The sequence below is a fragment of the Medicago truncatula genome, chromosome 3 (genome assembly GCF_003473485.1).
Source record: "Medicago truncatula cultivar Jemalong A17 chromosome 3, MtrunA17r5.0-ANR, whole genome shotgun sequence".
Lineage (NCBI taxonomy): Eukaryota > Viridiplantae > Streptophyta > Magnoliopsida > Fabales > Fabaceae > Medicago > Medicago truncatula.
In genome coordinates, this window is record NC_053044.1 from 33130565 (window position 1) to 33158502 (window position 27938).

Sequence of the window (27938 nt, forward strand, 5' to 3'; positions counted from 1 at the left end):
CTTAAAGATGAGTTTTAAACAATGGACATTGATCTTAAGAAGGAGGCACAAAAAAATATGACCAGTTCCACTGATCATGATCATCAGAAGGAAGGTGTCAATGAGGTAGCAACGAATGCTGGGGGCCGCACTAGTGATTCTTCAACATCCTTTGGATTCTTCTATCAACATAAAACCAAAGATTCTTAAAAAAAAACATAAAACCAAAGAAGAGAAATTGAAGCCTACCAGGCAAGCTGCATACCATTAATCTGAAATCTGGCCAGGATGTTTTGGACGCTTTATACAAACTATCTGAGGCATATGATCATCATCGATTTGTTAGTATAATTTCTGCGACTGGTTCTGCATCAGATGTTGTCATCCGTGATCAATATGGTTCTTACAAGCGCATGGAAGTATCTTATATGACTTCTATATCTACATTATGTCTCGTGATGAAGATGGTCATCGTTGTAGCAAAAAGACAACATGTTATGTTTCCTTTCGTGATCAATATGGAAACAAATTTGAAAGTATATATCAGGCATGGATCGCCTCATAGCGGCTGGCCCTGTTGAAATTATTGCAGACACTTCCAAGGAACTAAAGAAAGAGAAGAAAGACGGAGGATCTTCTGCTGCTGCTACTTCTGCTCCAAATGGTAATATGAAAAAGTTGTTGAAGAATTAGAAGCTTCTGTAATTAATGTTAGTAGAAGGACAAACGAGTAGCCTTTTGGCAGATGGATGCATAATTCCCGCAACAATTAGGTCTGCAAATGATAAGGAATTAAGGACATGAAGTCTCCTTCTGTAGAGGACACTTGAAGGACAAATGTCTAATTTCCTGTAAAACCGAAGAGTTCTTCATTAATTCTAGTGTATAGGTTGTATATAGACTCATGAAATGATATTCCAAAAACCGTAATTGTTTCCTTTTCTTTTCATTTTTTTTTTGGAAGGGTGATTAAAAATATATAGATAATAATTTTATTCCAATACAAATATTATCTTTTTTTTTTTGTATGTATTAAAATTATTACTAAATTTTTAAGCATGTTTTTACGGCAGATTTTTAATCATGGTTTGATTCTTTAATTTTCTAAATTAAAATCATATTAATATTTTATAAATGCTTATATAATGACACATCCAAACATTTCAATTTCTGTAAGTACTTTTAAGTGTACTTATCCAAATGTAAAAAGCTTATTGAGTACAAGAGCTTCTAATGCAAGCTCTTATACATAAGCTCTAATGCTACAAGCATATGTATAAGTTATTTATCCAAACGGGACCTATATAGAAAATTCGACCAATTAATTCCTTAGGCTTATTAAGTGTGTGTTGCCCGAGTATTGAAGAGGTGGAGAATTCATAATTTTTTTGGTAGAAAGTATGATGAAAGATTATTATGCCTTAAAAAATCAGTTTTGAAAATACTAGAAAAGATCATTAAAAATTCAAAAAACAAATACATTTAATATGTTGAAAAACTATATTAAAAAAAACATATTTGGCTGGATATAATTAAAACTTAATATACGTAGTTTATTGAGATATTTTTGCTATGTGAAAAATAGGTTTTTAATTAATAATAGACTTTAATTATTTTTACTAATATATATATATATATATATATATATATATATATATATAAATTCATTACAAAAATAAATTATATATTTAATTGATAAGATTAAATTAAAGGTAATATAGCTTATTTTGAGATATTTATGACAAATAAAAAAATCAGATATGAAAAGCAAAAAAAACATAGAAATATATAAAAAAATATAAATTTATTAAATAAAAAAATAATTAGAAGTTAATGAAAAAATAAAAATAAAATGTTAATAGATAGGGTCAAAGTTCTTTAATAAAAAGATATAGGGTCAATGTAATATATGTAATATGTTGAAATATTTATAATAAAAAAGAAAAAAATGTTAATAAATAGGGTCAAAGTTCTTTAAAAAAAAAGATAGGGTCAAAGTAATACTATATGTAGTATGTTGAAATATTTATGCAAAAAAAAATACAGTTTTCAAAAATTGAAAAATGAAAATTGATCAAATTAATCATGATTATCTATTTCAATGACACCCAATAATATAACAAAAAATAAATATAATCTAATTTTTTTTAATGACACCAACAACAATCTTTATTTACAAAAAGTTGTTCAAGGTTATAAATGGGATAATGGAAAAGTTAGTATAAAATTATACTCATCTAATTTGTTACATTTTTTAAAGGATAAAGGAAAAAAAAATTGGACATATATATATATACTAATATAAAATTGGACATATATATACTTATATCGTGTTTGTTACATTTTTATTTAGGTGATAATTAGGGTACCCATAGAAGAATGGTGGGTAATTTACCCCAACCAATACACATTAACCACATAAGCATATTTTTAAGTGGTATCCATGAACTATCTTGACCCCACCAACAAATTGCTCATTTTCATTGGTTGGTGGGTAAATTACCCACCATTCTTCAAAGGTAATCTAGAAAAAACCTTTTATTTAATATTTGATTTTATTATTATATATTTGTTATATGTGTTATTTGTATTGAAAGTTGAAGATAATTTTGGAAAGAGAAAAAGTCAGCCCAAAAGAGTCAAAGCATGTTATTTTCTTTATATATAGTATTTATATTTGTATTACATACAAAGAAAATAACATTTCAGCATTTTTAAGTTGACTTTTTCTCTTTTAAAAACTGCCCTCAAAATAATAAACAAAATACGAAAGAAAAACTAAATATATGTGTAAATTGCTCATTTAACTAAGAGAGGGAGAGAGATTGATAGAGAGAGAGAGAGAGAGGAGAGAGAGAGAGAGAGAGAGAGAGAGAGAGAGACTTGAAGGGGGTGATTTTAGGCCAAAACTAATCTTACATCGCCCATCTCCAGTAGCTCAAGAAGAATAAAAAATGGCAACGACTAGGTTAAGAGAGGAGAAGGAAAAATAGGAGAAATTCTATAGTGATTAGGATGTGTAAAACATTTCTCCAATACTAGATTATTAATATATCGTTTGATTTTTTTAAAATGATAAAGATTTAATTAATTTTTTTTTTTTACAGATATTCAAATATGTCTAATATCGATTGTTATGATAAAAATAATTATTGACTAAAGAAACTGAAAAAAAAAAAAATATTTTAGAATTTTAAAACAATAAAATCCTTTTATTGAATAATTTATTAAATAAAAACACAATCTCAATCCTAATTACAAAATTACACGTCACCGGAATACACATTATATAAGAACTACTCATCTCTCTTTTCTTGTCTCCACATCTCTCCCCTTCTCTCTCATTTTTGTTCGTATGCAACCATGCGTCCACCAATGAGGATAGTTAACTATCGAGTAGGAGACCTAGTTGAAGTATGCATCAAAGATGAAGGGTTTTGGGGCTCGTACTTTGAGGCCAAAATTGTTGCATGCCTCGAGAATGGAGAATATGTGGTTCGTTACAAGAACCTTCTTGAGAATGATGAATCTGGACCTCTCGAGGAGACACTTTTATCAAAGGACCTTCGTCCAATACCACCATCTGTCCAAAATCCTTCCGCGTTCCAACTCAACCAAAAGGTTGATGTTTTCTGCAATGATGGATGGTGGTTAGGGAAAATCACTAGCAAGAAGGTCTTCAGGCGAAACCATTATTACATTTGGGTGTACTTTCCCACTATATCTATAAGGAGGTTATGCCGTTGTGATCAGATCCGAGTTCATCATGAGTTGTCTGGAGGAGACTGGATCACAAGATCTTAATTTGGATCTATAAATCGATTACATGATATTTACAATTCGTAGAAATTGGGCTTTGTTTTATGTATTTTCAATAAGTAATTGACCATATTTAATTGTCTTTATTGCATTGCTTTTGTGTTTTCTTTTCCTATTTATTTATGTGCGCATCTCTCATTTATGTGCATTTCTCTATTATTCTTTCAATGTAGATGTATTAAAATGTTGTCAATTGATCAATATCAAGAGCGGGTTACAAAGGAACCAGATCCTTCCGAGCGGTCTTTCTTGTCAATTTCTCACAACAATAAAACCCAATTGTTAGATTAACCTAACAATTGAAAAATTTTAAGCCCAAATTGTTAAAATAAAACATAGTGCACAAAAAAACTACCCATCAAACATATTAATCCAACGCTGTAAAACCATCATCGATCGGTCTACCCTCAGTGTGGTATATATATACTCATGGATGTTTTCAAAGTAGTGATGAGGCAAAAAATTAATGTTTCAGAAGGTCGTCCCATAATCCGTCGAGGCTGGGCTATGCTACTGGACCTCAATCTCTTTGGGGTCTAAAATACTTGTTTTTTTTTTTTATATGTATGGTACAAAATTAATAGTTATATATAGTTAAATTGAAGAATTTACAAATTCATCACAGAGCTCCAGTGGCGCGGCCACTCATGGTTGAGCATTTTTCTTTGGGCCTAAAATTTAATTTTTTTTGTTAGTCCTTAAAAAACTAAAATCAGGCCTATGAATTGTTTAAGACGGCCCTGATTTTTTCCCACTCTTTGGTTTAACAATGTAAAACTGCTTTGGTGATCGAGTTAAAGTCTAAGATTTCAATTTGAACATCATCATTAAATTAAAAAAAAAAAAAAGGAGTTGAAAGGGTTATCGCAAATGAAACACGAATAAGGGGCTGTAGAAAAAGAGCAACGATTCCATGTTTAATGTGTTTTAGGGTTATGTTTTGGGTTGGATATTAGGTTTTTTGTTCATAAGTTGGCCTTCTAATATCATAGTTGTTAGATTAATCAAACGATTGAGTCTTTATTTTTCGTTATTTTGAGACAGATAAGATCGACTGATTGAAAGGACTCGATTTCCTGATTGCGAGAGTAAAAAATTTTAAATATCATTATTCATAAATAGAATATAGATAAATTGAATTTTGACATGTTGAAAAAGTCAAACCAAACTGGACCAAAATTATGATTCGGTTCCTAAAACTACATTTGGTAGAAAAAAAAAAACCAATTTTCTTACAAAAATCGGTTTAGATTTTGTTCGGATTTGGTTTAGAACCTGTTTACAATAAACATATGCTTATTTATATAATCCACCCCTATAAATATGTGTCGTTTGAGTTTTCGTCCCTATACTTATTAATATTTTCAAACAACCACTGCAAATATTTGAGTTTTGATCATAATCCTATTTAATTACTGATGTGGCATGTGATTCGTGGCGTGACAATGATCTGGCACAAGCTGGATGGTAAAGGACCATGATTAGTCAACAAATAACAACTAAATTAACCATTTTGCCCTAAATGCTTCCGAACACGTGTGAAAAGATCATTTTACCCCAACTTCTTCTTCCCTTGCATAAACCCTTCTTCATCCTCCTTCACTCCCAGATTCTCCTTCATCACCAAACCAAAATTCTCATCCAAATCCAAGTAAAAACTAAAAAAGTAGTAGAAGATAATTTTAATAGGAAACTTCTACGATACATCCACAAATTAAGGTGTATCGGTACTCCTACTTCAAAACTCTTTAAATTAACTATTATTTTTTTGGAATAAAGAGCTATTTGTTGATATTTATATTTTAAAAAATGTCATTTCATAAGAAAAAACATCATTTCATTGTTTATAAAAATCATACTAATTTTTTTTTTTTACATTTTATTATAAAAAATAATTAAAATTCTCTATTATGAGTACTAAAAATTCAGAAAATTAAATTTTATTTCGTTGACGCTTTTGGTAAATAATATTTAATTATTATAATTATAGGTAATAGTAAATAATTTTCTCTTCATAAAATAACACATTTAAATTAATTTATTGATTTGGTGTACCAATACACCTAAATTTTTTGGTGTACCATAAAGTTTGCCATTTTAATATGGTAGAATTAGAAGTAGTAGATAACCTTTTTAAAAATTAGTTTGTTATCGATTTTTAAGGACTATGTGTATCACAAATGACCATGTAACTCATTAAATTAGAGCCATTAAGAATTTGACAGATGACAAATAAATAAATTTGCTGGACATTGATTATACTATAGTAGTAGATTGATATATTTTTTTTAATAATATCCAATTGCTTCATTTGTTATCGATTTTTCAGGATTATATATGACAAATGACCATATAGCCCATTAAATTAGAGAAATTAAGAAATTAACCAAAAACACATTAGTAAATTTGTTGGACATTAATTTTAATATTGAAATTGACTTCTTGTTAAAAAAAATATTGAAATTGACTTTCTAAAACATTAGGACTTTAAAATTCTTTTTGAATATCCCTAGTCATGAAGCTTCAATAACAAAAAGTTTCAAGGAAGATCTTAAAGTTGACTAAATAAAAGGTTTAAAGACCGATCTCCTCGACCACATGGAATCCCCTATACTATCCCAAAACGACCAAAATAAAGAAAGCAGTAAAATAGATCATAACAATAAATAGGGGTGGGTAAAAAAACTAAAAACTGAACTGAACAAAAAAAAAACTGAACCATTACTAACAGTTCTCAAACTGAATTGAAAAAGTTCAAAACAGTTCAGTTCAGAATAGTTCAGTTCAGTTCGGGAACTAAAATTCAATTTCATTTGTTTTTTTCATATTTTTTTCAAAGGTAACAATAATAACAGTTCAGTTCGAAATGCAAACAGTTCAGTTCAGTTATTTCAAATTTAGCAAACAGTTCAGTTCAGTTTATTGATCCCAAATTGAACCATGCCCGCCCCTAACAATAAGTTTTCCCCTGATAACATAATCAGAGCGAGGGTATACAACTCCGAACATATTGTAAATACTAGTCACATGGTCAATAAAACTCTTGCAGAATGTTTGCGCCATCACAAGTGCACGATCACAAGTTCCCTTAATTGCAATAAACTTCGAGCTTCCTATTTCTCAGCTAGGAACCATAAAATCTACGATATCTTGTGGATTATGGAAATGTTGTTCAACAATAATCGATAAAAAATTATGTATTATGGTTTATTAAGTGAGTTAGACTTTTATGCTAGATGAAAAAGTGGTAGTTGAATATCATATACCTAATGTCTTATGATTTTGTGTTAAGACGTGATGTCAAATTAAATTGTGTTGTTGCTCAAAAGTCAATGATCCACGGACCCTCCTCATTATCCAACTTGGTACCAGAGTTGCATGGTTTGACCGTAGACCCGTTGATTGATGTTGAGTGTCGACAATATTGCAATTTATATGAATGAAAAAAAGCTCCCACTTTAAGGAGAGCATACCTAGATAAATGGATAGAGTCACATTTGAGGGGAATATTTTTGGTATATCGAGTGTGAGCAAGGTCTCACATTAGATGGAAAAGTGATAGTTGAACATCGTATATTCATATACTTAACGTCTTAAGATTTTTGATAAGATAAGGTGTTAAATTTATTTGTGTTTGTTCAATGTTGAATATTCTTCATACCCTTTCATGATCCAACAACCCCCTAATTGCAATTAGGGAAAAACTTGGAGAATTTAAATCACTCAAAAAAGTAAATGATCAAAATCGTACAATTTGATATTTGAAGACTAAGTGGAATTAAGCATTTGAAAATTAATGTAATTTATATCCAAAGAATTTTATCTTGATAAACGATTTTAACAAAATTGGTAATATTAATTAGCATTGACAAATACATTTTTAAGTCCTCATGAGCTTAGCTCAGTTGGTATGGACAATGCATAATATATGCAAGGTTCGGGATTCAAACCCCGGCCACCACCAAAAAAATACAAAAATACATTTTTAAATATAAATAATTTAAAAAAAAAAAGTTTGAATTTCCCATTATCTTATTTGGTTTTCTTTTTTTAGAAGACCAATACCTATTTTTTTTTTTTTTTTTTTTATAATTATAAATTTCATTCCTATGAAACTAACTTAAAACAATAACATTAACACTATTATATAATAATAATTTAGGCGAGTTTAAATTTCATCAAAGGGCCAATCATATACGTTTTCATGTCTACACAGTTTTGATTCAAGACGTGAAAGGCTTGATTGAGCAAAGTAATGTCACTAATCGTCATACTCTTGGAGAGGAAAATCTTTGTGTAAAGTAGAAACAAAAAAAAAAGTATTTTTAATAGTAATTTGTACCCTTAAAGCATAAGTTAATGTAGAATTTTTTTGTTGTATTTCGTGCATTAAATTTAATTTTTAACTTTTAATTGATTGAATGCACAAGTATTAAGGAAATATTTTTATTTTTGGGTTGTTTAACATTCCTTAGGACACAAGTTAGCATAACCGTTTTTTTTTTTTTTTTTATCGTATAAATCCATCTTTACAAAAAAAAAAGGTATAAACACATCTGCTTATTATGCATGTCACACCATCCATATCAATTGAAACTAGAAATATATAATGTGACTAAAACAAAATAAAACAATCGGATTCATCGAATCTAAGATATGTTTTTCTTTCTACTCGTCAAGACTCAAGATTACATTATCCTATGTTTAGCTTTATTGTGTATTTATTGGTCTCAAGTTCAGATAAAAGAAGAGGGTTGTGTTAAGCTTGAACAACAAATGTAAAATTTTGAACAAACTCTAAAACAAGAATCGGTTGCTGTCAATACTACAAATTGTCATATTTTCACAATTTTTACAATTTTCAAACCAACAAAGCTCACATGAGTCACATCTAACTAATACACAATTGTACATAACAACTCACATAACAGCGACAATAGTCTAACCCCAAACTAAACAATTACACTTTATTTAGGTTCTTCAAAAACAACACTTTCATTTTCATACAAGACATAATAAAATCCAAACCATGATCAATCATTAAGCGTTAATTTCAGCCAATGTTGTGGATTTCATCTTTGGAGGCCTACCCCTAGGCCTCCCACTACCTCCGGTCCCTAAAGCCAAAGGCAATGGTCCGTCAAAGGCTCCAGTTGGCCGAGACATCTTCCTGGGCCGACCTCTAGGTCTTCCTGTCCCAACAGGAGCCTTCATTTGTGGAGACTTTGGTGGGCCATTTGGATCCTTTGGCGGACGGCCTCTAGGCTTGGGTTGTGAGTACATGGCTCCCGACGAAAAAGACTCTTTAGCCTTGGGTGGTCTTCCACGGCCCCTTCTAGGTGGAGCATTTGGATCACGCTTGGTGTAGTTGTTTTTCCAAAATACTAATTCACCACTGTCCCTCATTCTTGCAAGGTGCAAGTTGAGTAGTACCTTGTGTCCTTGAGGCAATCCACCGTATGTGGATTCTATGTACTTGGAAATTGATGATTTGTTTGAACCATTTTCTTCATTTAATCCTTCTATTGCCTTCAAAATCATCTGAAAAATGAAATACAAACATACATTCAAATTCAGAATTGATAATTTTGAATAATTGTCGGAGACAAAGTGTTTATCTCAAATAGGGGCATGAAATACGAACAAAATTGTTTTTTTTTTTTGGTACAAGAATAAAATTTCTTATTATAAATTTATTAAACAACGCTTTTATGGCGCACCCAATTAATTAAATATTTTTATTGTTGGTGTAAGAAAATCAAACTTGAGAATATCTCCTTTTGATGCCTTTCCCTAACTCCACACATTTCAATTCTAAAATTAACATGCAAGAATAAAACAATGAAAACCATAACATAAGCAAAGATCTAAACTTAACTAAGGTGAAAAACAGAACCAGCTATGACTAAGCTAGTGAACATTTTGGTATATTTAACATAGTTTTAAAATTTGATAAGATAGTTCTATAAACAAACATGTGATTAAATGAAATGGTCAAAGGTTGATCTTTGACTCTTACATATAAAAAAATTTAGTTGAAATAAGAGAACTCGTTTTGTGTGTCCAACAAGTCTACAACGGATATTAGTCTATGCTAATCAGCGGTAAAAACTCCGAATACTAAAGAAAAAGATGGTTAACTGAAATTTACCTCACGGTATGATGGAATTGAAAGAGGTTTATTAATAACCACTCCAGTAGCCATAAAAGTTGATAGAAGAGTTTTGAAGCTTTACAACCTCGGATCTTCAGAAAAACAACCTTAAAGAGCAAGTAGAGTTTCAAACTAGCACTGTCTTTGTTTGCCCAGAATCTGCAAGAAATTGAGGATCTGATTTGAAGGTAGATTATTATATACAAAATAAAATATAGTTCTTTCTTTCTTTCAATCAGAAACAAATGGACGGTTAATAATTACAGATGAAACGTTGATCCAACGACGAGAGCTTACCGTGAGAGTGAAACACACGGATTGATGACGTGGAATAAAGTTTCGTTTTTGTTAGATTATTGGAAATTTTGTTTTTTACTGTTGTGAAAGTACCATCTTGTCCATGGTTGTGGATGAACTGACTTGTGAATGTGGGGCCCAGTAGCAACAAAGCCTAAACCAGAATGAGACAAACAGATACCCAAAATCACAAAATGAACACTTTCTAGATAGAGGGGTGTTATTTGAACAACCAATTTAGTGACAATTTATTTGACAACCATATTTTACAAAGAAAAAAGTGGTATTTGCACGGAAATCATATCAATAGAGAGATAATGTAAAAAATAATATGAATATAAGAGAGAAAATTGTTGCAAAAGTTATCATTAAATGGATGTTCAAATATCATTTCTTTTCTAGATATGATCGTGACAAAAATTCAAATGACACAGCTTCAAATGTGACACATGAGTTAGACTTAAAAATAGTGATCAAAAGTGATGATAATAAACTTTTATAGGACCAAATGTCGAAGAATAATGTTAGATAGACTAGAATGAAAAGTTGGAATGTCTATGGGAACCAGAAACATAATTAACTACTACATTAATCTATGTTACGTTACATTACATTCTCCTTAAATATGTGATATCATCATGATGTTGGATTTAAATTAAATTTTTACAAGTTTGTTGAAAATGTCAGCATTGAAATGTCTTATACTTAGTGTAAAAATTTGGTAGTCTCTTTAAAAACTCAAAAGAATGAAGAGAATGCAACACATGTATTCTACCAAATCAACTTTATATGTTATCACATCGAATATTTTCATATAGGATGAGTAGTGACAAAAAGGAGTGCATTTCAATATATTCTTTTGAACTTAATCCTACTGTCATACCAACTGACAAGTTTCAATTGACAAAGGAACATGATCAAACACAAAACAACATCTTAGAAGTGCAATCCCTTTTGTCCCACTCATCTTATTTGATGTGAGAACTTATATAGTTGATTCGGTAGATTACATGTTGTGTTCTATTCATGCTTTCAAAATTTAAAAGAGACCACCAAACCTTTATGCTATGTAAAAGACACTTCAATGTCAACATCTTCAGCAAACTAACAAGAATTAAACTAAAATTCAACAAAATAAGGACACAACATAATAATACTACCTACACACCTTCATCTGACCGATTCAAACTCTTGAGAATATCTTCAGGCGATCTCAGCAACGGAGCATCTATCTCGATTGTCGGGAACAAGTTGTGCTAATCAAATATCAAGAACATGCTCCTTACGTTGTTGTCTTTCGTGAGCATCATCTGGATGAACGCCAACGAAGGACGTTCATACCAAACGTCTTCCACCCTCCTTGTGTATTCACGGTTGAGTCGTTAGATGATTTCATCCAGTCGATCCTTCAGATATTTTAACCTGACATTGAGCCGAACCCTGAACAACTTGTTGGGCTTTCCACCGTTGAAACAGACTTTCAGCTAACCTTGTGTCCGAATCTACTCGAGAATTGATCATTGCTTCAGATCTACACCATAAGAAATTAATAACGATCAATGAAAAAGTCATTCAAACATTTCATCAAACACTTGAAGTGCAAATTATACATACACCCTAAAACTAAAAACTAAAACACAAACATGCAAACATCTAAACATTTAAGCAACATAAGTCATTTACATGTAAACATTGTATAATTTCTTGCCAAAAAATTCAAAATTTAAACAAACCCTAAAACTAAAACATTTCTAATAAGAGGAAAAATGTAACATATAAACATAAAATTTCAATGGTACTTGATTATAAAAACTTACTTTTTATTGGAGTGTTGACTGATTTGAATTTGAAGAAATCGGAGTTTAAATGATGTAAAAAATATGCCCGACCAGACGTCATAGGCTCGTGTCGGTTGGCCTTAACTATTTCCACATATAGTGAGGTCAGCAATAAAAACAATACCTAAATTTAGCCCTATTATAAATTTCCCTTTTATGAAAATAATAATAGTTACTTATAAGATAAAACTTTATTATAAACGTAGCATAAAGCATTGATGTCCTTCAGAATTTGGGAGTATTATTTAAACGATATTTAGGAAGCCAAAAGGTTTTATACCCACTAAGGAATTCGGATTCGAGCCTCGCTAGTGCCTTTGAAGGGAGGTAAATGTAATTACCTTTGTAAGTGCTCTTTAAGCCCGAATGTCTTCCCTGCCTTGGAGTGGGGCACCAATTCCCTCACGCTAAAATTTCTGTAACCAAAAAAAAAAAAAATTAAACGATGCGACCCCTTTTCTCCCGGTGGAGTTTAATTCTCTAATTCAAAGTGCATTGGTGAAACTATATATAAATTTGTACACTATCACTCAAAGCCATCAAGCCTTGTATTCACAATCACCTCAAAGAAAAAGAAAAAGATGGCTTCAAGTTCAATGCCAACAAAGAAACTGAAATTGGAAAACACAGTAGGATTAATTCGAAATTGGCTACAACATTCAATATTTCTTGTAACATTTTTTTTTATCACAATTAATTTTTTAATAATTTTAACTTCGAAAAACTTATTTCAAACAGTTGCCACAGTCAACGACATATAGTTAAGAGAATTCGATAAACAATTGAAACATTCGGATAACAATTCGCGGCTTTGACAAAATCCTTAATTTCAAATGTTGACATTGACATATTTGGCAAAGATATTTGTAAGATTTTTAATTAAAAAAAAAAAGATCATTTGCATCAACATCCGACAAATCCTTATGAGAAAACACAATCTTAGAAGTTGTGCAAGATTTTTTTAATTCATAATTTATCCAATAAGTATCAAAATATCTTCTCATAAAACTAAAACATGTCTAATGACGTATAACCCTCAATTATTTAGCCTACAACTTTTCCAAATAAGGGATGAATGATGATTTCTTTTGATTCTGACAAAAGGGTTTGGGATGGTGGAAGACTACGGATTTGAACTCCCATTATAACCTCATAAATTATAAATAAGTCAATACAGAACTAAGCCAACTCCGTACTAACAATTACACATTTCTTTTAAAAACTAAGTAATTATTTTAAGGCCTAATAAACCCCTATTTTTTTTTCTTCTGTTGAGGTCCAAATTTCATACTTATTCTTTGGGGTTTAGGACGGTCGTCCTACTCGCCCTGCCTCATATATGACCCTGATGCTAATGGTGCTTGATTTGAGTCTTGAATTCTTGATGTGTTTTGAGTATTTTTATATTACTTTTTAAATTGGTTTCTTGATGATAAGTGCTGGTTATAATGATGAAGGAAAAGCTAGAATTTTTATATTTTTTTTACTATGGTGATTAACCAAGTGTAGATGGAATTGTAAACAGGTTTGTTGCGAATAAGGGGGAGGAAGAAAACTTGAAACGGACAAACATGATTGAAAAACTTGAAAAATAAATAAATTAAAGCACGTGATTCACTAAAATAAGAGGTTTTTTTTGAGCCGTTGAATTTAAATACAAGTGATAAACTCTCCAAGAGAAGATACCATGATTTAGCTCCAAATATAAGTTAATAGATCAACGATATTCAATCAGCGGGATTGTATATGTTACAATTTGTTATAATAAGAGTAATTTTTTTATTTGTATCTACATAAGTAGGTTGACTCTGGTCTGTTTAAATTGGTTTGTTTGAGCTTACTTCATCCGTCTTAAAATGTAAGAAAAAATAAGTCAACATAAATTAATATATTTGATACAAATTTTGAACCAAATACTGTAATTTATGTTGACTAATTTCTACTTATATTTTGGAAGAGGGGGAGGGGGATGATGTACTTGTATAAGCACTTTTTAACTCTTGAGATAATTTATGAGATGTTCATAAGTTATTTTTAGCTTATTTTTCCCTCCCTTGGCCGGTGACCTTCAACCACACCTTGAGAGAAGGTAATGAGTATGCCGATTGGTTGGCAAATTTTGGTGCGAATAATGTGGACACTTTGAAGATGTGGACTTCTCCACCTCCTCAATTGAACCTTATCTTGTTGGCGGACGCTTCCGGTGTTTTTAGGAATCGTTTGTCTTAGTTTCTTTGTCTTGTTTATTTATTTCCTTTAAAAAAAAAAGAAAGCTTATTTTCACAAACTCTCCAAGATAGCTTAGGAAAATAATTTATAGCTTATCTGGAAATAATTTTATTTTCATCATTTGTTATATAAATAGCTTATAAATAAGAGGAAAATGATATAAACTCTAAATTTAAGTGTTTATCGAAACATGATTTGATATATCTAAAAGACTTTTTTCAGCTGCTTGTAGTTTAATCTTTTAGTAAAATAAACTTTCAAAAAAATCTCGACATTCTCCATTTTAAAAAAAAATATGACCCGACCAGACGTCATAGGCTTGTGTCGGTTAAAAATCTCGACATTCTCCATTTTTTTATGACCCGACCAGAGGTCATAGGCTCGTGTCGGTTGGCCTAACTATTTCCACATATAGTGAAGAGAGAAGTATAAACAATACCTAAATTTAGCCCTATTACAAATATCCTTTTTATGAAAATAATAATAATTACTTAAAAGATAAACCATTATAAATGTAAGCATTCAAGACCTTGAGGATTTGGGAGTATTTTTTAAACGATATTTAGGAAGCCAAAAGGTTTTATACCCACTAAGGTTCATATGAAACGATACGACCCCTTTTCTCCCGGTGGAGTTTAATTCTATAATTCAAAGTGCATTGGTGAAACTATATATAAATGTACACTATCACCTCAAGCCATCAAGCCTTGTATTCACAATCACCTCAAAAAAGGAAAATGAAAAAAAAGATGGGTTCAAGTTCAATGGCAACAAAGAAAGTGAAATTGGAAAACACATTAGGATTAATTCGAAATTGGCTTGAAGTTCCAAAAGATGTGACATCAAATATACTCAAATTGCTTGGTGCTGTTGACCTAGTGATGAATGCACGTCTAGTGTGTCCTATGTGGAGGGAAATTTGTAGGGATCCTCTCATGTGGAAGAGCATTGAAATGATCAATGGTCTCCATTCACCACATAACTTGGAGAAGATTTGTATGTATGCTGTTGATCAAGGTGGTGATCATGTGGAAGAAATTAATGTTGAGTATTTTGTTACTGATGATCTTATCAGACGATTAGCTGAAAGGTAATACTATTATCTTCTTTTTGGTTTCATTCAATTAATTAGTTAGGATTTGTTCTTTTTTCTTATTATTTCTATTCAGCACAAAATGCAGGTTAGAATAAATTGATACAAAAAGAAGGCGTATAAAATGATTTTTTTTCATCCAAGTATAAAACGATACATTTGAAAAGTCTTTTTCCAATTTTTAATTATTTGTGTAATATTTATATCAAATTTTATTTAATTTTTTGTTTTTGCATATATGTTATTTGTGCATAAATATATAATATATGAAATCTTATGTTTTTTTTTGAAACGGAAAACTTAATTATTTTAGCTAAGAATAGGATTAATATAAATAGTACTTAATCCACAATATTGAAAGAAGTACAAGGGGTATTCGACTCATGTCGAAATCAAAAAAAGAATCTTAAAAAAGAAGAAAGATGGTTCGAATACCTCTCATAGTACAAGCAAATATATTACGTTCGACCCATCTATGATTTTACTTATTTATTTTGATGTAACAACTAAACATTTATTTTCTATTTCTTGGATTAATGATTTCTGCTGTCCAATTTTACCTTCAAATTGTGCAGAACTAGTAATTTGCGACGCATTCGCATCTCAAAATGCTTGGAAATTTCTAATACAGTTTTTACTATTGCTGCCAAAAAGTTTTCACTATTAGAGGAGCTTGAACTTTCATTCACCAGTTTAAACCATGTCTCTCTTGAAGCTATCGGCAAAAATTGTCCTCTTTTGAAGACATTGAAATTCAATCAACCCTTCAAAGGAATTCTTTGTGGGTCTTACAAAGGTTACAAATGCAACAAAGAAGCGCTTGCTATTGCAAAAACAATGCCCGAGCTACGGGATCTTGAGCTATGGGGAAACAAACTCACGAACGATGGTTTAATTGCTATTTTTGATGGTTGTCCTTACCTCGAATCTCTTGATGTTCGTATGTGTTACAATCTAGTTATTCATGGAAATTTGGCGAAAAGATGTTTTGAAAATTCTAGGGTGAAATATTTTAGGTATCCAAATGAGTATATAAATGGATATGATAATGCTGATGATGATGATTTTGTTTATGAGTTTTATTGCGAATGCCGTGTCAAAGGTAGCAAACGAATGAAGAGGAAGTTCACACACATGAATTTTTATAAGTTTCATTAAATGTTGTTCTTAGTTTAAGTGCTATTCTGATAGGCATGGATCAATTGAAGAGAAGCACTGTTGTTGGGGATGTTTTGAAGGAATTTTGTTGGAGATATTTGAGAGTCTTTTAATTGTTTGTTTGAAATATAATAAAAATCATTTTTGGTTTACTATTGTTGGTTTTTTGACATGATTATTGTTGGTTGTATTGCTGAAATATTTTGATTTGGAGAACTTTGTTTCATTTTTGAAAGCCCCTTCCTCTCTCACGAAATGTTAATCAATTAGTTGGCTGTTTATGCAAACTTGAAACATGAACATCAAAGTTCGTATATTAAAAATTGATAAATACTCATTAAAGTAGTTGAAACATTTGATAAAACTTTAAAGATTTTGACTTAAAATAAATTTTCTTTAAAATTATAAATTTTTTAGAAATTCTGGTTCCTTGACACCAAGGAATAAATGGATAAATTTTATGAAGTTAACAAAAAAAAAATGCAGTTTTACATTGCTTATACGTATTTTAAGAGAGTGCAACATGTGTGCCAAAAAAGTTGTTTCTATTAACCTTCAGCAAAATGAGATGCTATGAATGGATCATACCCCGCTTTGCATTTTAGATCTTTAAATCATAATAAGTTAGAATTTACTGAAAAATAGTAATCTCACTTCCTATATGCAGGTCTTTTAATTTTTTTTTTTTTATACAAACTAACCAAGGAAATGGATTTTCTAAGCATCTTAGTATCATTGTTCTTTGTCAAGGCTTCTCTTCACGTTGTTGTGTTTTTTTTTTTGTTGAATATCCCTTGATGCCTCATCATACTGCAAATACATTTAGTATCTTTATGATCATTTGTCTCATGTTGGTGCCCCTGTTTCTAACAAACGTATGGTTCTTCAGCTCATTTCTCGTCTCTCTGATGCATATGCTACAATTGGCTCTCAAATCCGTCATTCTGAAATTCTTCCTCTTTTCTACAAGGCACGATATATGATTGTCTTGGAGGAATGACGTTGGCGAAACAAACACATAATCATCTAAATGGCCACCCCTCCTTGCCCCTATCCTATCAGTGGAAATTGGTAGCAATCATTCGCTCCAAACCATCAACCCGACATTCTTGGGCAGTGACCACATCAGGCACACATGGCTTCAACACAACAACCATACACACCAACAAATATTTAAGCTGTAACACACACTCTATCTATGACTCCTCTTGATGAACAGTGGTACATGGAAACATGAACACACACTCTATCTATGACTCCTCTTGATGAACAGTGGTACATGGACACATGAGCCACATCTCACATGACGGCAAACCAAGGTAATCTTACGTCTTATTCCAATATAAGTAATCATGTTATTGTTGGTAGTAGTCATAATATTCCAGCTATTGGTCATGAAAATGCATTATTACCTAACTCCTAAACTCCCTTAACTTTGAATCATGTCTTATATGCACCTAATTTAATCAAAAACCTTGTTTATGTGCAAAAATTTACAATTGACAATGAAGTTTCTATTAAATTTGACCCATTTGATTTTTCCGTGAAGGATCTTCAGACTGGAATGCCGCTAATGAGATGTGATAGCTGTGGTGACAAGTATCCTCTTACTACTAGACCACCTACTCAAACCTCAACACTCTTTTCTTTCATTGCTAGATCCAATAGTTTATGCCATAATCGTTTAGGACATATGAAAGTAAATATTCTGAATTATCTTCATAGAAACAATTTATTTTATGTAACAAGTCTCAATACAATTCAGAATGTTAGTTTTGTCAATTTAGAAAACAAATAAAAATGCCATTTTATGAATCTTTGTCTCACACTTTATTACCGTTTGATATTGTGCATGGTAATCTTTGGACTTCACCAACCCTTAGTTCTAGTGGTCATCTTAACTATATTTTATTTCTTGATGATTTTACAATTTTTTTATGGACTTTTCCTATTGCACACAAATCTCAAGCTTTTTCCACTTTTCTTTATTTTCGCAATCACATTAAAACACAATTTAAAAGAGATATACAATGTTTTCAATGTGATAACGGAAAATAATATGACAATTCTTCTTTCCATAATCTTTGTAAACAAAATGGAAGAGCTTCCAGTTTTCTTGTCCTCACACCTCATCTCAAAATGGAAAAGTTGAAAGAAAAATTTGTTCTATTAACAATATCATTCATACTCTTGTTGCACATGCTTCCCTACCACCTTCTTTTTGGCATATTATGTTTTTATTTGTAAATATATAATCTAATATGTTAAGGAAAATTTAGCTGAATTGGAGAGAGGATTGAGGATAGGTGAGCCTCAAATCCATAATAAAAACAAGTCCATTTTTGCTCCATTTAAGCTTCCTCAATTTATCCCATTTCATATCAAAGATGTGTGACATGTGGAAAAAATAGAATCAATGGATGTGATTAAAAGATTTGGAAAAGACAATTCTTTAATTCCAAAAAAAAAGCCTACGCGCGACTGCTACAAACTCTCCTTCCTTTTCTCTGATACCGATACAAGTTCTAAATCAGAGAAAACATATGGATTTCAAGCAAACATATGAAGCAACTGAATCAAATTCTCTGATACCGCAAAAATCCATTTGGATTTCTAAATCAAAGCAAACATATGGATTTCTAAATCAAATTCTCCGATACCACAAAAATCCATTTGACTAGTTCCTGTACAAAGCAAAAACCACCGGCACCTGAACCAAATTAAGCAAACATATGGATTTCTAACAAATTCTAAATCATTTATTCTAACAAACATATGAAGCAACTCTTCTTAAACATTTTTTTTTTTTAATAAAAAACAGAACATCAACTTATAAAAAGGAATGTTTTTTAATTTTAATCCATTCAAAATTTGAAACAACCATTTCAGGTCTTGGTGGAATTTTTAAGGTTTCAGAGCTATAAAATCACAATTTTTTACAACCATTTAATGATGGCAGCTTGAAGCGGCAACAACGATGAAGAGAAAAGTTTGACTGAGAATGATTTAGGTGAGGTGATGTGGAGCAGAAGGGGAAAAGTGTGCCGGTGGATGGAGGGAGAGGTGTGGCGATGGCGGCGGCGGTGCCGGTGGAAGGGAGAGAGACAATTGTGAGATTATGAAAGAAGGAAGAAAGTGAGTTTGTATCGGTATAAGAGCGCGCATGCTTTTTTTGGAATTAAAGAATTGTCTTTTCCAAACCTTTTAATCACAACCATTAATTTTATAGATATGAAATTGGGTAAATTGAGGAAGCCTAAATGGAGCAACGATGGACTCAATAAAACCAATAAAATTTCATACTAATTTTTTTTAAGAAGAAAAAAAGAAAATTAGTTAAAGAAAAAGATGAATCTTGGGTGACGAACCAAGAAGAAGGCAATGCAAGCTCATGTCTGAACCGATAGGCCGTTTAGCCATATCTGAAATTTAAATCGCACTATTTTATACATTCATTTTTTTAAGGGAAAATCACGCTATTTTATACATTAATTATTTAGTTGCAGTATATAAAAATAAAATAAAATTTGGACCTCCAAAAATAAAATAAAATTTGGACCTCCAAATTTTGGAGGTCCAACTCAGTACAACTGTTTGCATCCCGTAAGGGACGGCCCTGGTGAGGAACCAAGTGCAGATGGAATTGTAAACATGTTTGCTGTAAAGAACGGAGACAAAGAAAACTTGAAACAAACAAATATGATGGTAAAACTGAAAAAATAAATAAATTAAGGCACATGAGTCACTAAAATAAGAGTTTTAATTTGAACTTGTATTTGATTCAATGGTTGATAAAAGGCACTTTTACTCTCATGTTTGCTTTGTCAGTTGTGAATGAGTTTAAATGTTTGTTGTGGTACCTTACAACTCGAGGTTAATCTCTACACGAAAAACCTTGTTCACACTAAAAAAAAGTCCGTTCAGATAAAAAAAAATACATGCACAAACCATAATGGATTGCCCACGAAGCTGACACGTGGAAAGTAAAACTGAACAATAATCACATCTTGAATGTTCTAGTTCAGATCATTTAATGCAAACTACTCTCACTCATTGATTCAGGACGCCATTATACCCAGTACGCGGTGGCAAATAAATTTTTTAAAGACTTTTGAGGACGCCAAATATTCAAGGGCGCCTAGTCAGAATGCCTCACATGACTAAATCATTACGCCATAAAGGCAACAACGACTTATAGGGGGCAACCGTTTTGGACCGGCTAGAAAGTCAAGTCAATGCTGACAGTACGTGGACAAGAAGTCCATCGGATCAACACACATCATTTGGGCAAACACCCTAACTCTGGTGCACACCACCTCACCCAAGCACGCCCCCGTGCTTCAGACACTGTACACGTGCCTCCCAACGGCCTCCTGATGAAACACCACACTTCACGGAGACAGTTATTCTCACTGTGAAGACTCAACACCACCATATCGGAGCACCTTCCGCCACTGTTGCTTCTATCAGTTCCTCACTGGACATATTATAATTGTTGGGTCACGAGGGGAGTTTGGGGGACCATCCACATCGAAGCTAAAACAACCGCATAAGCAAGAGAGACGCCACACTCTTACCCAAAACCTTAAGACAATGGGTTTATGGGTTCTCTTACTTATAAGGTGTTCAACCTTTACTCTTTAATCCGATGTGGGACATATAACTCACACTTGCACACAAAAACATTCCCCCCTCAAGTGTGACTTCATCACTTTATCGTGCTCCCCCAGAGCGAAAGATTTTTTAGCTTTCTGCGCAATTGAACGGCGGCCTCGGTCGTACCCTTCGTCGAACCGACGGGGCTTTGATACCAAAGCTGGGTCACGAGGGGAGCTTGGGGGACCGTCCACATCGAGGCTAAAACAACCGCATAAGCAAGAGAGACGCCACACTCTTACCCAAAACCTTAAGACAATGGGTTTATGGGTCCTCTTACTTATAAGGTGTTTAACCTTTACTCTTTTATCCGATGTGGGACATATAACTTACACTTGCACACAACAACAATAACTTATTTGAAAATATTTTAATTTTATCGTTCGTTATATAAATAACTTGTACATAAATGATATATCAACTCTAAATTTAAGTGTTTATCGAAACATAACTTAGTAGAACTAAAAACCTTTTTGTTTTTTTATGTTGCCTATAGCTTTTAGTGAAATAAACTTTCAAAAATGCCTTGTCATTCTCCATTTTTTAAAAAGGTTTTGCTAACAAGTGTCATAACAACATTGTTTAAGGAACCTATTACTTCCTCTGTCCCTTAATGTAGGCATCCGTTGTTTTTTTTCACATTTATTAAGAAATGTTGTTAGTGTAATTAATGTATCTGTTTTATGTGTTAATATTACGAAATTGTCATTTGTTTGTATGTGTATTAAATTTGACTTTTCATATTTTAGGAAAAAAAATAATAAATGCATCTAGTAATTTGAAAAGTGGTTTACATTTAGGGACAAAAATAAAATCAAATAAATGCTTAGATATAAGGACGGAGGGAGTAAAATAAATCCTGTCTTGTGAATACAAGTCAAACACATGTAAAAATTATAACTATACAAATTTTAATGTAAAAGTTACTATTTTTAGATGCTCAAACAAGACATTTGTTAACATTTTCATTTTAAAAAATATGACTCGACCAGACGCCATAGGTTCATGTCGGCTGGCCTTAACTATTTCCGCATATATGAAAATACTAATAATAATTACTTAAAACATCAAATTTTTTTTTTGTCAAGTAGTCTAGTGGCTAGAGAAATTCACCTTAAAGATGAATAAGTGGGGTGTCCGGGGTTCGAACCCCGGCCCCTGCACATATTAACTGTATATGATCACTTACCAAATGAGCCAAGCTCATGGGGACACTTAGGTATGTTTGGTTTGCAAAATAACAAGTATTGGACAGAACAATACAAGACAAAACAACACAACATAAGGTATAACATCACAAGACAAATTTTTATGGCATTAAATAATTTTTTTGTTTTATACGATTTTTGGGGGACAAAATGCTATTTTGGTATTTTAAACAACTTGTACGTGGGACAAAAAGTTGTGATGTGGTTTGGTGAGGGACAAAAATATATGTTTTTGTCCTATCCCTTGCCTCCAGTTTATCGTGTACCTAAAACAGTTTTACAAATCAAACACTGAACAACTGGAATTGTTTTGTCTTGTCCTTCATTTTTTAGAAAATCAAATGCACCCATAAAACTTTATAAACGATATTTAGGAAGCCAAAAAGGTTTTATACCACTAAGGTTTATATGAAACGATGCGACCTTACTCAAAACAAACCATGCGACCCCTTTTCTCCCGGGGGAGTTTTATAATTCTCTAATTCAAAGTGCATTGATGAAACTATATATAAATGCCTCTAAATCAACCTCAAGCCATGGAGACTTGTATTCACAATCACCTCAAAGAAAAAGAAAAAAAGATGGGTTCAAGTTCAATGGAAACAAACAAAGTGAAATTGGAAAACACATTAGGATTAATTCGAAATTGGCTTGAAATTCCAAAAGATGTGACATCAAATATACTCAAATTGCTTGGTGCTGTTGACCTAGTGATGAATGCACGTCTAGTGTGTCCTATGTGGAGGGAAATTTGTAGGGATCCTCTCATGTGGAAGAGCATTGAAATGATCAATGGTCTCCATTCACCACATAACTTGGAGAAGATTTGTATGTATGCTGTTGATCAAGGTGGTGATCATGTGGAAGAAATTAATGTTGAGTATTTTGTTACTGATGATCTTATCAGACGATTAGCTGAAAGGTAATACTATTATCTTCCTTTTGTTTTCATTCAATTAATTTGGTTAGGATTTTTTCTTATTTCTGATTAGTACAAAATGTAGGTTAGAATAAATTGATACAAAAAGGAGTATAAAATGATATATCTTTTTTGCATCATGTATAAAACGATACATTTGATAGTCATTTTCCAATTTATAATTATTTGTGTAATATCTATGACACATTTAATTTAATTTTCATTGCATAAATGTTGTTTGTGCAAAAATAATATAATATACAAATATTTTTCTTTAATGGCAAACTAAATTATTTTAGATAAGAATAGGAAAAATATAAATAGTAATTGACCTACAAAATTGAAAGATGTACGATCAAAACACAGCTTAAAAAAGAAGACAAGAAAGATGGTTCGAATGCCTCTCATAATACAACAAAACACCCTATTTTCCTAGCTAGAAGTCACCTCCAATCACAAAAAATCTTACTTTTATACACTAAAATTATATACATTACTTTTATTCTCATACGATTTGCATGGTTTGCAAATATATTATGCTCGACTCATCTATGATTTTACTTATTTATTTTGCTTATATAGCTACATGCAACAACGAATAATTTATTTTCTATTTCTTAGATTAATGATTTCATAAATTAATTATTTATTTTGCAGAACTAGTAATTTGCGACGCATTCGCATCTCAAAATGCTTGGAAATTTCAAATACAGTTTTTACTATTGTTGCCAAAAAGTTTTCACTATTAGAGGAGCTTGAACTTTCATTCACCAGTTTAAACCATGTCTCTCTTGAAGCTATCGGCAAAAATTGTCCTCTTTTGAAGACATTGAAATTCAATCAACCCTTCAAAGGCATTAATTGTGGTTCTTACAAAGGTTACAAATGCAACAAAGAAGCGCTTGCTATTGCAAAAACAATGCCCGAGCTACGACATCTTGAGCTTTGGGGAAACAAACTCACCAATGATGGTCTAATTGCTATCCTTGATGGTTGTCCTTACCTTGAATCTCTTGATGTTCGAATGTGCTACAATCTAGTTATTCATGGAAATTTGGCGAAAAGGTGTTTTGAGAATACTAGGATAAAATATTTTAGGTATCCAACTGAGTATATAAATGGATATGATAATGATGATGATGATGATTTTGTTTACGAGTTTTATTGCGATTGTCGTTTCATAGGTAGCAAAGGAATGAAGAGGAAGCTCACAGACATGAATTTTTATAAGTTTCATTAACTTTTGTTCTTAGATTTAAGTGCTATTCTAAAAGGCATGGATCATTTGAAGAGAATCACTACTGTTGATGTTTTGAAGGAATTTTGTTGGAGACATTTGAGAATCTTTTAATTGTTGTTTGAAATGTAATAAAAACCACTTTTGGTTTATTGTTGTTTGTTTTTTTGACAAGATTATTGTGGTTTGTTTTATTGCTGAAACATTTTGATTTGGAGATTGTTTCAATTTTGAAAGCCTCATCTCTCTGTATCTGGCTACATATTTTAATCAAATAGTTGGTTGTATGCAAACTTGAAACATGAATTCAACGATATAAATTATCAAGACAATAGTCATAATCAAATTAAACGGACAATAGGTTTATTGCAAATGATTTCTTTGTTTATATTGAAAAAGAGATTATTAATTTATTTAGTAAACAATCAATATTATGGATAAAATTGACTTCTTAAAATCCATTTTGCTCAACTTTTCTAATAACTATTGTCAATTTTTATTCTTTGTTGTTGTTTTAATTTACATTTCATAGAAGTAAAAATTATTGTGATTTTTTTTTCATGTATTGGTTAATTTAGTAAAAATTATTGTGATTTTTTTTTTTTGTATTGGTTAATTTTCAGATTATATGATTAATTTCAGATATGTAAAAATTATTGTCATTTTTTTGATCGGCCTTACAATTTCGACATTTTTGTTGAGTGGAACTTGTGGATTAATCTTTATGGAAAGAAGTAACTTTTATTCTATTGACCAAAAAATAGAGCAACTTTATTATTCTCCCCAGAGTTTTCAAATAGAGCAACTTTACATAAATCAAACTATACGATCTTGTTTGAAATTGCACGATGGCATCGTCTTCTTTCCCAGAAAAGGAATTGAAAAGGGACAGTCCAAATTGGCTTGAACTTCCAAGAGACATCACAATTAACATCCTTCAAGGAGTTGATACTGTTGAAATTGTAACAAATGCATGCCTAGTATGTCCTCTATCGTGGAACATTTGTAAGGATCCTCTCATGTGGCGTACCATTCACATGATCACACACTACAATTCACCCAAATTACTTAGAGAAGATTTGCCGGTATTTCAACGAAGTTGCGGTCAATTGGAAGACATTGATATTCATTGTTTTGCTAACGATGATCTCCTTAAATTCATAGCTGAGAAGTAATTACCAAAATTTTATCTGCAATCAAGTGTCAATTTTTTTTATCATTTGTGATTTTTTAAGTTGTCTATTTGCTTCAGTGACTACCTACTTATGTATCTGTCTTATTGGTTTTTAATCAAGCATTTTGAATTGTTTTTTACTCAATTTTTGCAGTGCCAGTCACCTACGATGTATGTGGCTTGCAGATTGTCGGGGAATATCAGATAAAGGATTTATTGAAGTTGCGAAAAAGTTTCCGTTGTTGGAAAAGCATAACATTTCGTTTAGTGAAAGTTTATCAAAGGATTCTTTTGAAGTCATTGGCCGATCTTGCCCTGTTTTAAAATCATTGACATATAGTAGGTGTTTTTACTCTATATGCGATGATGAGGCAATTGCTGTTGGAAAAACCATGACTAAGCTACGACATATTAAGATTTATGAAAATTTGCTCACTAATGATGGATTGCTTGCCATTCTTGATGGATCCCCTCTGCTTGAATCTCTTGACCTTTCGGGTTGTCTCAATTTTGACTTGAGTGAACATTTGGTAAAATGGTGTCATGAGAAGATAAAAGATTTAAGGTTTCCTTTTAACTATATAGACTACTATTTTTATGATGATGGTTCTTATTTGGACAATGAAGAGAATTACCATGTTGAGGATTGTTAAGTTGGAGAGGTTTAAGTGATGATGACAAATGAGACTATTATTATTGATTTCTTGGCATGCTTTCATCTCCAAAGTGAAAATTCCGATCGACGGTGATCTTTGAAGAGATTTCAAATATTATTGTTTTATGATGTTGATTTAAAGGAATTATTAGGTTGAAGACTTATGAAAGGCTAAATGTTTTATTTTTATGCATGTTGTGAGTAAGTTATATCCCCCATTGACCTTGTTCTTACGTGTGGTTGGCATGCTTTTTATTAATCAGATGGGTTATCTTACCTATGTTCTTTGATAATGATTGGTCTAACATAATCTAATTTGATATTGGATACAATGTTGAGAAATGATGAAATAGATGGACTTGGTAAGAGTAAGAAAATGAGACGAACTTTGTGAATTTTGAGAAATAAACGAACTTTATGAAATGAAGATTCTATGATTGAACTAGTATGGTGTTAGATTATATATATATATATATGATTGTTTTGTTGATATGTAAGAGCATGATATCCTAATTTTGGTGAGATAATTGAAAATAGACGATTTTTGTGGAAATAAACGAACTTTGGCAAAATGAGGAATTATGATTTGATAACTTGCAAATGGCTTATACTCATGATAACATGATGAAATAAGAATGAATCAATGAGTGACGGATGTATAATATGTTGGGTGTCATGATGTGGGTGATTGTCCGTCTATTATGTGAATTGTGCTTTAAGAAACAATGTTGTTTTCTTATGGTGATAATTGTTTGATGATTGTTGATGATGAATATGTAAAGGTGATTAATTGTTTAATAATTGTTGATGAATATGAAGAGTAAATTGGTGTTGTGCATTATTGAGTCAATACTTGACATCCATGTATTCATAAGTCTTATATGTGGAGAATACATACAGGGATCAATCAGTAAACATGTATATATTATATAATTTTAATTTTAGGTACATTCGTACGAGTTTACAAATCGAGTTTACAATTCGAGTTTACATAGATAAAATAAATTGAGGCAATCTCTCCAATTATAAAACTTTGGCCAAATGCATGAAAAAGATTCCAAAGTGTAGTTACATCATATGATGAGGCCATCAACAACTAATGCATTGCATTTGACATTTAAATTTGATCTAAGAATACACGCAATTGATGCATAACTATTTTTTGCAATAATTTAATTCATCTATTATGATTTTTCTTTTGCTATCATGAATGGTTATAAAATAATGGTATTTTATTTGTTAAAAATAAATAAATAATGGTATTTTAGTAAAAAAATATGAATTCTTATGATTGATAATTTTTATAACACCTCTCTACTAAGTGTGTTAAAGGGACAAGTACAACATATTGATGTATTTAAAAGACATTTCATAAGGATTATAATATTAGGAAAGATTTTTTTACAACTTCATAAGCACTAACTATATAATGGATGTAAGGAGAGGATAAGCTTTATAAATTATAAAATGCTAAAATTATTTCTTACAAGTAAACAGGGGAATATAATGGTTGAAATGGTCA

General features: G+C 31.4%; 5 protein-coding genes across 5 annotated transcripts; 4 read left to right on the forward strand and 1 right to left on the reverse strand.

Annotated features, from left to right (window-relative positions):
- The first annotated feature begins 3317 nt into the window (after window positions 1-3317).
- On the forward strand, window positions 3318-3828 carry LOC11417964 (protein AGENET DOMAIN (AGD)-CONTAINING P1). Its single transcript, XM_003600678.2, has one exon. The coding sequence runs from the start codon at window positions 3343-3345 to the stop codon at window positions 3781-3783; it is 441 nt and encodes a 146-aa protein (XP_003600726.1). The 5' UTR covers window positions 3318-3342; the 3' UTR covers window positions 3784-3828.
- Window positions 3829-8596: 4768 nt separating this feature from the next.
- Window positions 8597-10141, reverse strand: LOC11410322 (HMG-Y-related protein B). The gene is made up of 2 exons (XM_003600679.4): window positions 9950-10141; window positions 8597-9339 (listed from the first exon to the last, which is right to left on the reverse strand). The coding sequence occupies exons 1-2, from the start codon at window positions 10001-10003 to the stop codon at window positions 8839-8841; spliced, it is 555 nt and encodes a 184-aa protein (XP_003600727.1). The 5' UTR covers window positions 10004-10141; the 3' UTR covers window positions 8597-8838.
- A 4924-nt stretch (window positions 10142-15065) lies between these two features.
- LOC11410324 (putative F-box/LRR-repeat protein 9) lies at window positions 15066-16680 on the forward strand. The gene is made up of 3 exons (XM_003600681.2): window positions 15066-15406; window positions 15985-16511; window positions 16601-16680. The coding sequence occupies exons 1-3, from the start codon at window positions 15066-15068 to the stop codon at window positions 16678-16680; spliced, it is 948 nt and encodes a 315-aa protein (XP_003600729.2).
- Window positions 16681-23012: 6332 nt separating this feature from the next.
- Window positions 23013-23357, forward strand: LOC11406744 (putative F-box/LRR-repeat protein 9). The gene has a single exon (XM_024778921.1). It carries the CDS (start codon window positions 23013-23015, stop codon window positions 23355-23357), a length of 345 nt encoding a protein of 114 aa, XP_024634689.1.
- A 2002-nt stretch (window positions 23358-25359) lies between these two features.
- Window positions 25360-26820, forward strand: LOC11422586 (putative F-box/LRR-repeat protein 23). Its single transcript, XM_003600683.4, has 2 exons — window positions 25360-25758; window positions 25916-26820. The coding sequence occupies exons 1-2, from the start codon at window positions 25436-25438 to the stop codon at window positions 26412-26414; spliced, it is 822 nt and encodes a 273-aa protein (XP_003600731.1). The 5' UTR covers window positions 25360-25435; the 3' UTR covers window positions 26415-26820.
- The last annotated feature ends 1118 nt before the right edge of the window (window positions 26821-27938 follow it).

Excerpts from the sequence above, each read along its gene's own strand:
- LOC11417964 (XM_003600678.2), top strand. The coding sequence starts at position 3,343 with ATGCGTCCACCAATGAGGATAGTTAACTATCGAGTAGGAGACCTAGTT.
- LOC11410322 (XM_003600679.4), bottom strand. The coding sequence starts at position 10,003 with ATGGCTACTGGAGTGGTTATTAATAAACCTCTTTCAATTCCATCATAC. Across the intron at positions 9,340-9,949 it reads CAATTCCATCATACCGTGAG|ATGATTTTGAAGGCAATAGA; the intron begins GTAAATTTCAGT and ends TTCATTTTTCAG.
- LOC11410324 (XM_003600681.2), top strand. The coding sequence starts at position 15,066 with ATGGGTTCAAGTTCAATGGCAACAAAGAAAGTGAAATTGGAAAACACA. Across the intron at positions 15,407-15,984 it reads ATCAGACGATTAGCTGAAAG|AACTAGTAATTTGCGACGCA; the intron begins GTAATACTATTA and ends CAAATTGTGCAG. Across the intron at positions 16,512-16,600 it reads TTGCGAATGCCGTGTCAAAG|GCATGGATCAATTGAAGAGA; the intron begins GTAGCAAACGAA and ends CTATTCTGATAG.
- LOC11406744 (XM_024778921.1), top strand. The coding sequence starts at position 23,013 with ATGGGTTCAAGTTCAATGGAAACAAACAAAGTGAAATTGGAAAACACA.
- LOC11422586 (XM_003600683.4), top strand. The coding sequence starts at position 25,436 with ATGGCATCGTCTTCTTTCCCAGAAAAGGAATTGAAAAGGGACAGTCCA. Across the intron at positions 25,759-25,915 it reads CTTAAATTCATAGCTGAGAA|TGCCAGTCACCTACGATGTA; the intron begins GTAATTACCAAA and ends CAATTTTTGCAG.